The 10,232-nt window shown below is 29.9% G+C and overlaps 1 protein-coding gene across 2 annotated transcripts; it reads right to left on the bottom strand.

Annotated features, from left to right (window-relative positions):
* Positions 1-1,073: 1,073 nt before the first annotated feature.
* On the bottom strand, positions 1,074-8,158 carry LOC113865369 (protein DECREASED SIZE EXCLUSION LIMIT 1). 2 transcript variants are annotated; one of them, XM_027499862.1, is made up of 14 exons: positions 8,053-8,158; positions 7,063-7,409; positions 6,713-6,775; positions 6,550-6,621; positions 6,386-6,442; positions 6,037-6,239; positions 5,149-5,207; positions 4,966-5,053; positions 4,680-4,746; positions 3,971-4,053; positions 3,804-3,895; positions 2,818-2,924; positions 2,082-2,145; positions 1,074-1,377 (listed from the first exon to the last, which is right to left on the bottom strand). In XM_027499862.1, the coding sequence occupies exons 2-14, from the start codon at positions 7,188-7,190 to the stop codon at positions 1,279-1,281; spliced, it is 1,182 nt and encodes a 393-aa protein (XP_027355663.1). In that variant the 5' UTR covers positions 7,191-7,409; positions 8,053-8,158; the 3' UTR covers positions 1,074-1,278. The 2 variants fall into 2 exon arrangements, with proteins under 2 accessions (XP_027355663.1, XP_027355664.1); XM_027499863.1 differs by lacking the exon at positions 8,053-8,158 and having other exon boundaries at positions 1,272-1,377; positions 7,063-7,719.
* Positions 8,159-10,232: the final 2,074 nt, after the last annotated feature.

Below are 10,232 nucleotides of genomic sequence, written 5' to 3'. Positions count from 1 at the left end.
CCATTATCATTCTTTTTCCACTTTTATACTATTTTTTTTATCATTTTTATTAAAACAAAAGACTAATTTATTAAAATTATTTATATATTATAAGTTTATATTTTATTCTAAAATTACTCATATTTAATAGATGAATTAACGACTTATATATTAAATTTAATAACTAAAGCATCTAAATGGGTCTATATTTTTTATAATTAGATAACAAAAATAATCCCTATTAGTTTTTATAAAAAAAAAATGGAAAGACAGGGAGAGGGTAATTATTTTTACAAATCAGAGTTAATTTTAAACATATAAAATAGTAAATTTGATTAAAAATATTTATTATATTTTTTATAGTTTCTATATGATAAATGCATTTTTTTTTCTAATAAAAAATCAGTTGTTTAGGATGTTAAAGTTTTTCTTATTTTTAAACTTAACATCTTATATTTAAACATTGGGATTGAGAATTTTAATTATACATTAATTTTTTTACATAATTCTAACGTAAAATTCATAACTGTCGAATCAATTCAAACTGTTTTAAAACTGAAACTAAAATTAAAATTCTAGATTCTAATTCTGATTTCATCATTGTAATGCAATTCCAACTAAAATCCATAGATCAAGTTTTATTTCATACCACTTTTTTTCTTTTGCGTCCAAACCATACCTAAAACATAATTCGAAAAGTATAAACTTTAATTATTTATTTTAATAAAATGTAAAATAAATATGAAAAAATAACATGGAAAAGAAATAGATGAATAATAAGATAAAAATATGTTGTTCAGAGAGAGAAATAAGAAAAAAAAGGAAATGTTTTTTTATGTTTGAATGATTTAAAATATTTAAAGAGTAGTTAATAAAAAAAAAACAGAACTTTTAATATATTTTTAAAAATAATTATGCAATTATTATCATTTTTATGCTTTTATATTTAAATTTATTTTCAGTAAAGTAAAAATATAACAATGGATTTCCACTTTTCTTCAGCACTATTAGTATGCGTATTGCTACTAGCTATAATTTTTATATTACATTCTTGTTTACATAATTTTCAAATATATTTTTTGAATATGCACTTAGTTGTAACTTCACCGTATATTTACATAACTTTTTTTAATGAAGATATGAACAAAGTATAAATTCATCAAATTCATTCACATTACATGTAGGAAGACTTGATATTACTTATTCGATGTAAGAATTCCATATTTGATATTATAATTTTTTTTCCTTTACCTTCCTAAAAATATTCATTCACATTGTTTTTTTTTTCCCGGAATTCATTCACATTCGAGGAGGATACAATTCCCAAAGTCCCACGGTTGTGTCTTCCGATGCAGAGGCCATAAGTTTACAATCAGATGAATAAGTGACAGCGTTGCACTGCAAGATAAACATGTCAAACGGAAAAAACATGTCAATTAAATCAGTGACAGTATTGAAGATAAACTTTTTATTTTTAATGTAATAATAATAAATATTAGTACATTTTTTAATAAAAAATTTATTATTTTTACATGCTTAAATTTAACCTAATAGCTGCTGACAGTAAAAAACCCCGAATTGAGAATCACAGTAAAATGTTGCGTCAGTAATGATATCTTCAATTACATCTTTATGATAAATTTGGAAGCGGGATGATACAGAAAAAAAATAGTATTATCTGAATGAGTAAATTAAGACAAAAAATTAAAAAAAAATCTTCACTTATTTTAATGAATAAAACAGTGATAAAAAAGTTATATAATTTTTTTATAATAATTATACAATTTTTTCTTTATTTAACAAAAAAGTAATTTTTTTTTCATTATAGCATTTACTTAATAAAATATATTTTAAATTTTTAATATTTCTTATATTATAAATTTTTTTAAAATAATAACATTTAAAAAATACAAAAAAAGTCCCGTCACCCCTTCCTTCCCACTTTCCCCCTGATTTGGACCAGTTTTAGTTTATGTGGGTTTTCACATGAAGAAGTTCCCTTCCCTTCGTTTTTCTGAGCAATCCAAACAAGGAAAATTTTTAATATTCTATCTGTTTCTGTCCCTCTCATTCCCCTCCTTTTTATAGAAAGCGGCCATTACCGTGCCATGGTGATACTTTAGAACAGCTAAAGCATTTCCTTTGCGGTAATTATATATCCTCACCCTGCCAATAACATAACCGATGTTAAAGGGCAGCAGCATTTGTACCAACGATCATAATATAGATGTTAGTCCTGAAGAGTAAAATATATAAGACAACGAAACTAAAAGTAATTAAAAGTAAAAACTAGACGGGAAACAGGCATCTTAAATTTTCTGTAGAAAACTTATCAAGTACCCTTAATTTTAGACAATGATTTTCTTAGTGTTGTCAATACTCTCCCACCGTAATTTTCAATATACCTTATGATTTTTTATCATTTTTTCTTTATAGCTGTCACTATTGAAAAATGAGAAAACCATCTCAAATTCAAGAAGTCCAATTCCTTTATTTATTCCTATCCAATAAAACCAAATCTTCAGTATAGACAATGAAAATTTCTCTTATTTTATTTCCTTTTCTATTAAGATAAGTGATTTTACCATTTATTTAACAATGGTATCTTCATCCATCATATACTTTAATATTAAATTTTACCTAAATTTTAAAACACTAGTGCATTGTACCGAAAAATTGCTGGTTTATGTAAAGGAAGTTCTTCCATTAATAGCACGCTTGTTTCTTTCGTATAGATCGGACAATGCAACCCTAGAATTATCATTAATATCCGTATTCCGAGTGACCAAAAATGAAATGAAGTTGATAAAATCAGGAGGAGGTAATGCATTTAAAAACCTGTGGTCCCAGCCAGCAGTTGCAGCAATTTTTCCATCAGGCCGAATTGAGGTGCCTGCAATGCCAGGTCGCTCCAAACTGATTTCTTTCTTCACCACACATGTACCCTTTTGTCAAAATGATATATAAATCAGAAAAAATATGAATAAGCAAAAAAAAATGGGGGGGGGGGGGGGGGATGTAGAAAGCATTGAGTAGCAGACTGAAAAATCATCACCAGAAAATATTTCGTAGAAAATAATCATGGAATACAAATTAAGCAAACAGTCATTCCCACTTCCCATCCTGTTTCATAGCTACTCTTGTTAGTTTACTGAATATATCTTGTTCTCTGTTTATTCATACAAATTCAGCATGTTTCAACGTGGACAACAACCTCTAGTCAACACGAATGATCTAACATCCAAGTGACAATCTTCTTTTTGTATGGTGACAAGTGACAACTGGCTTCAACCGTAATTAATGGAGGGATATAATTTTTTTTACCAAGCAATAGTGCACGTCACACATTTGTCTTCATATCTGTAATTATTGACCAGTTTGTATGACTTCAATTACATCGATCCCTCAGTTTGAAGTATGAAAATGTACATCTTATATAAATGGATTCATTATAGTTTTAGTGGTACACCATTTTAATCTATCCAACAATTAAAAATTAGCAACTAACTGAAAGAGAAAGAGAAAGAGAGAAGAAAACACAGTTGTTTTGATATCGTTGTACCATGGATATAAGGCATCCAGAGAGACATAGAGCGCATCATACACACAGGAAATAAACTGACTATTGAAACACGGACACTGACCAAAGGCAGGATCAATAGATTCTCTTAATTACTAGAGGTATTATAGTTTTATTTTAAAAGGGTAAGGACTGTGCTTCTTATCAACATTAAAGATTGAAAATGTTTAAAAAACAGATGAACAAGTTTTAGGAGCAAGAGATATTTCAGTGGAAAAAGAAAATAAAAATAAATGAAAGTTACCGAAGAATAATCCAAGCTGTACATTACAATCTTGTCATCTGCAGCTCCTGAGATACCCCCTTTGCAGGAACCGTCAATACAGATGCTCAGAACTACAAAAGTGATCAGTTATTAACTAAATTTTATTTAAAAAATAAAAAGAAAACTTAGGAAGCTAAATTTCATACCTGGCTCAGAATGGAATTTTACAGAAGTTACTGGAACTCCAGGATACCGTACATCCCACCAAAGCATGGAACCATCCTCATATCTACATCAGAATATAGGATGAGACACAAGTCAATATCTTTACCTAAAACTCCTGTTTCTATAACTACTTAGAATAAAGAAAAAATTAATCAAAGATAATCTAAATATATTCTTAATATTATTTAACACTCCCTCAATCTATAAAGCTTTGTTATAAGTAGCAAATCCGCAATCAGATGACAAAGGACACTAGCCAATCTTGCCAAAGAATTTAGGCAACTAGCGCTCACCCTGAATCACAAAACCTTCAATTCTCAACAGAACTCAGCAACTTTCAAAAGAAACTTGAGACAAATTCAAACAGCCAGAAAGATGAGAAACTACAACTCATTTTATTAGGAAGTTTTCACCAAGAGAAAATCAGCATAAGAAGATGAAGAAATGCAATGCTGGAGCACCTAATATCAAATAAGAGAAACTGGGATGACTCCTATTCCCAAACCTATGACACCCTAGGTCACATTTTTCTAGATGGCTGAAAACATGAGAGACTAGGATGACTCCTGCACCTGGACCTGCAACACCCTTGGTGATAGGATTCATGAGAGCATAATAATTGAGAATAAAGCCAAGTAATTAATGAGATGGAGAGAGAAAGGGAGGGAGGAAAGAGGATCAAGACTATACCCAGCCAAGACATTTAGAAATCCTTGCGATTCATATGGTAAAAACAATTGAAGTGCCATGCACATCCCTGGCAAGAAATGGTTGCTTTAATTTAGTAAAGGATTTTTCATTAAACTATAAGCAATAGACTACTAAAAAGAAAAGAATAAGGAGGACGTTGGAGTGCATTAATGTGAAAAAAAAAAAAATGTAATCACCATGATAGCAATCATAGCACCATGTAAAATGAGAAATGAGAATTTCAAAAATTGATGGTAGAAGTAGTCTCTCAATATGTAATCTCTACCTTTGTTGTGAGCACTTGAAGAGTTACTGGGATTGCTTGAAGGGAATCGTATAAATTTTTCAGCTGACTTGAGATCCCAGATTTCAACCTTTAGAAATGATAGAACTGATGAGCATACGGGTCCAGAATTTGGCAGTGAAATATATTTGCAAAGATAAAGATAACTTCTACATTAGAAAGTACCTCAGAAGAGTTTTCCCCTGACAAAGCCACATATTGTAGACATTCATTATACATATTTTCTGTTAATACAATGAGATTTCATCAATCTCACTCGTAAATCATAAAGTGTCCTCCAATATAGAGTAAAAACATAGTAAGAACATAAAAGGAAATAAGTTAGAACTGCAAGATGAGGAAGTCTGTCCATCTCGGCAGCATTTACAACATACAATAGTTTGTGCAGCCTTTTTAAAAATAAGTTAAAAGAGTTAGAGAAGACCGGTTGAAAAAAGATTAGATAAGGAAACTATCAAATTTCAATTATCATCCAAACCAGCCAAAGCGTATAAAATGCAAGCTGGGTTGGGATTGATTTCAGAAAAAAATAATTGCATCTTTTTTAAGCTAATAAAAATAACATTATTTCTCCAAAATAAGCTGAACCAACACGATTTAAGTCTGAAAGTTCTAGGATGATGTCCATCCATATTCTTTGATGTATACAAGAAAAATAATAGGAGTGGACAGTGCTAGTAATAAATATGTTCAGATTCCTTCTTGCAAGATCAAGTAGACTTTTTCCCTAAATTTTATGGATGTATTGCCATTAGCAATAACTTTTTCAGAAATAGCCAGGATATACATGTTGAAATTCAGAAAGCAATTAGGGGTGCAAAAGAGAAAAACAAAACTAATTAGAACATAAAATTCAATCATTTCAAAAACACCATGCCAGCATAACACTACCTAATCCTTTATTTTGAAGTCAGTACTGAAATCGTCACAGCTCAATGATATTGAGTTATTCCAATATTGTAAAAAATAGTGGGAATTCTGAATCCAAAATGGTAAAACTGGCACAAGTTTCAGAACTTCTTAAACACCAATTTTAGAGTAGAATTCACAAACCTCCAAAGCTTTCAGAACAACTATGATCAGAGTAAGCGTCCTTTTTTTGAACCTCCAGAATTTCTCTATCAGACATTCCTCCTGGCTCTGCCCTATAGCAATCTTTTGATGCTTTCCCTTCTTTTGACCAAAAAGAATGATTCTTCACTGTGGAAAACTTGCAAAAGTGGTAAGTGTTCGTCTTGATTGTAACTGATGGAATCCTGGGTTTGGGGGAGGGGATTAACAGAGAGTAAGATGACACTAAGAACATCTGCGTAGATTGCATCACAAAACACAACCTATCCTTTTAAAACTAAAAATGGATGAGACATTTGTAGAAGTTAAAGAAGTAAATACAAGTGGGCACCTGGACAAACCAGCATCATCAAATTCCCAAACTTTTATAGTTCCATCCCTACCCTGGCTACATGCATACAGAATCTAAATGAATATCCATAAAGCAAGATATACTAAAAAGGTACTAAAATAGAAAGCAACAAAGCAGGGGAAGATCAGGAAGAAATGATGCACCTGACAAATCTATTGGTTCCAAGGGTAGAACTACTGGCAACAGCAACAATCCCATGGGCAGCACTATGTAGCCTGCAGTGTAAAACTAATTTGTATCACAACATGGCTGCTGAAAATCAATGATGTTCTTCACAAATAAGAAAAAAAATGTAGAACTAAGCACCATGCTGATGACACTGTCCTATGCTGAAGGGCATCCCAAATCCTTACTTCGCCATCAGCAGAACTGCAAGCAAGAAGAGCATGGAATGACTCAATATTAAATGAAACTAATTGCACATGCAATCAACTAAATCAGGGAGTTTCTATTGTAGCCTGATGGGCACAGTACCCAGGTCAAGTTGTCAAGCATTTATTGAATGCTGATTTGACAGTAGGTGTTAAAAATTCATAAAATTAACTAGCGGCCAATGAGATGCTTGATGGATACATACCCAATGAAAAAAGATGGGTATTAGTGTATTGGCCATGAAAGATAAAAACAAAAAATGCAGAAACATTTGCAGTGAATACCCGGAGAATAACATTGGCTTAAAGGGGTGAAAACAAATGTCCATGATTGAAGCACGATGTCCTCGTAGCACTGCCACAGGATCAGGAGGTGGTCTCTTGCTCATTTTTTGTTCTTCTTTATGGTCCATTTGGAAATGAAATGACAAAATAGGCTTTCAAGCTCAACTTGTCAAGTTAGAATTTTCAATTTCCTTGGTTGTCACCCAACTGTTTCATTTTAGACTGTTCTGGATCTTGATAGAATTCGAATACTCTCCTGTTCATTCATTCTTTGCTATTTCAAATTTTCAATGTGGTAACTAGTGAAGATTTCCCTTCAAGTATTCGTCATAACCAATGTTTTAAACCTGGCACAATCATTTAAGACATGAGGTCAATGTGGTAAGGACATTTCATTCTTGCTAAGACTTAGTTTAGACTGGTTAATCTTAAGAGCAAAAACAGGTGAGAGAAGAAAAGGGAAAGAGAAATAAAATGTAATGGTAAAATTTTCCTCGAGAATTTCATAAGATTGCATTCTGTTTAAACAACTGATATTATATTTATTTTTCCTTCACAAAACATCAAAACAGATTGGAACATTGACAGATGCAAAACTTCAGTCATTCTCTTGGAAGGTAAATTAATTCACTGAGCCTCACTAAAAAGTTAGCAATACACATCACACGTCTACTGTGAAAAAGAGCACATGAAGATATGGAAATTATTACCCAGTCATCTAGATTCACCTACATAAAGCAAAAACATTAGAAGAAATGCTGATTCAGGTAACTCCTCGATGCTATGTGGAAAAGATAGTCAAAGACCATTGCGTAGAATAAAATATTTTAGCAACCTATCTTGAACACGAACCAGAGAATCATTTTAAATATAAAACTCTTCTGTTTTTGTATGGTTTGGGGCAACAAAAGATTCGAAGAAAAACACGTGATAATTTGAAGTAAGGAATCGAGAAAGGGAGAGAAATAGAAAGAGTAAAGAATCAAAGACCTAAATCGCGATTCTTGATTGTGCACGGAGGTTAGCGATACGGAGGCCAGTCCTCGGTGTTTTCTGATAATAGTAGGATTGTTAGTCTAGACGCTAGAGAAAGCCTGAAAGGCCCAAAAGTTGCTTTGGCATTTTATACTCTTATAATTTTTATTTAAAAATATTATATATAGTTTTCTATCCTATCTAATATTATATATGGTAGAAAAAATTATTAATTATTATTATTGTTGGTAATGTCTTTTTAAAAATTAAGTAAGATATACTTTTAAAAATGTAAAAATTAAATAGGTTTTAAAACGATGAATCGAAAATATAATACCACTAACAAGTATGTCAATTATAAATCAAATAAATGGAGATGTTTTTATGAGAAGAAAAGGGTTGTAATAAGACGAAAAATAACTTTTTTAAGTTAAGTCATGCTATTAAATCACAATGTAAACATATATATTTGTGAATAAAATATTGTTTTTTTTTATAGAGTAATATTACTTATAGGTGTATAAAAGAGTCAAACTATTTATAAACCACTCGAGTTAGATTTATCAAATATTTAATTAAATAAATAGTTTATTTTTAAAATTATGATTATCAAAACTTCATACACTACAAACTATAGGTAGATTTCTTTTAAGAAATTTTAGTTATTGATGAAATATATCTCTTAAAAATTGAAATTGAATAAATATTTGGAAGGAATAAAATTATAAAGTTGAACATATTTTTTTATAAGCTTGTTAGTTCAAATTTTAGAATTTGTTCATAAGTTTTGACACAATTTTCTAATTAAGTTGCATGCAAATACGTGGATATGTGTGAGACCACAAATCTTTGAAATAATAAAATGTTATATTTCAGATTGATGTCAAACTCCATTTGTGATTTATGTCATCCATTACTACTGTCTAGTGATCATGTCAAGTGGTGAATATATTTTTCCTTCAATGAATTATTCTATTCAAATAGAGTTTCACGGAAAGTACGGGTATCTATGGTTTTCCCACTTTTTTTGTTTATCTTTTCAATTGTTGGGTGTATGCATAGGAAAATCACGGAAGGAAAAAAAAAATTGTGTACATACTAACTTTGATGTTCCTGCTATTTCAACCCAATTTGTTAGTGCATGGATTGGAGTGTTCCACAACAAGTAAAAAACATGTAATGGAAGATCGAGGTCGAGCAAATCGATTCAGAAATTACGCTTACCGTTGATTATCAAATTTGAAACTCCATTTCACAGATAATGGATAAATAAATGTACCACCAAATTCTTTCGTTAAACCCAACGTTACTTCAATCAATAAGGTTAATATTCAATATGAACCCCCCCATCTGACCAAAAAAATAAATTTATTTCAATAACGTGCGTAAATTTTGATATTAGTATTGTTTATCTTCTTGTAGTTACATTACTTTCTAAAGTCTCACACTTCATGAGAGTTAAATTGTTATTAACCTTTGTAATTCTAACTAGTTTACTTTAAATCTTTATTTCTAAATAAATAAATAAATTTGCGAGTAAACTTTTAAAAGTGATAAAAAAATCAACCAAACCTAACTGTTATCAAAATTGACTAAAATATAATTTTAATTTTAATATTATAAATTTGAATATTTAATTTAACACATTATATTTTTATTATATTTGTTTTTCTTGTGATACGTAACTTGGTCATTATTCAATATCTAATTACATACATTTTAAAAATTTTAATTTTTTAAAAATCCTTTACATTACGATTTTTTCTTAAAAATTTCCTTTTATGTTTAAGACTTCAAATTCTTAAATCTTAGTTTTAATTACTTTTAAATTTTATATTAAATTTTGTTTTTCTTATCTCAAAGGTTGAATAGAAACACTTTGGAAATGATTCTTTTCAAAATTTATACTTGCTACTATTTTCTTTCAAATGTAAGTAAATATTTTTCTTTAAATTAAAAAAATTACAGAGTACTTATTAAAATATTATTCAACTCGAATGTTCTGCTTCATTTTTTCTTACATTTCTATACTCTTTTTTCTGTATTTTTTTTATCACAATATTTAAATTTTAACTAATTTATAAGCATCGATTATCATAACTAAGTTATACACATTCTCATAGTGATTTTGCAAAATAACAGTAAGGCACGAGAATGTGACAGGAATCTTCTTCACCTTGGGGAAGGACTATCAT

Source organism: Abrus precatorius, unplaced genomic scaffold, assembly GCF_003935025.1.
Source record: "Abrus precatorius isolate BTA unplaced genomic scaffold, Abrus_2018 Scaffold4, whole genome shotgun sequence".
In the NCBI taxonomy this organism is placed as follows: Eukaryota; Viridiplantae; Streptophyta; class Magnoliopsida; order Fabales; family Fabaceae; genus Abrus; species Abrus precatorius.
The sequence above is the reverse complement of the archived record's forward strand: the minus strand, read 5'-3'. Positions and strand labels throughout refer to the sequence as shown.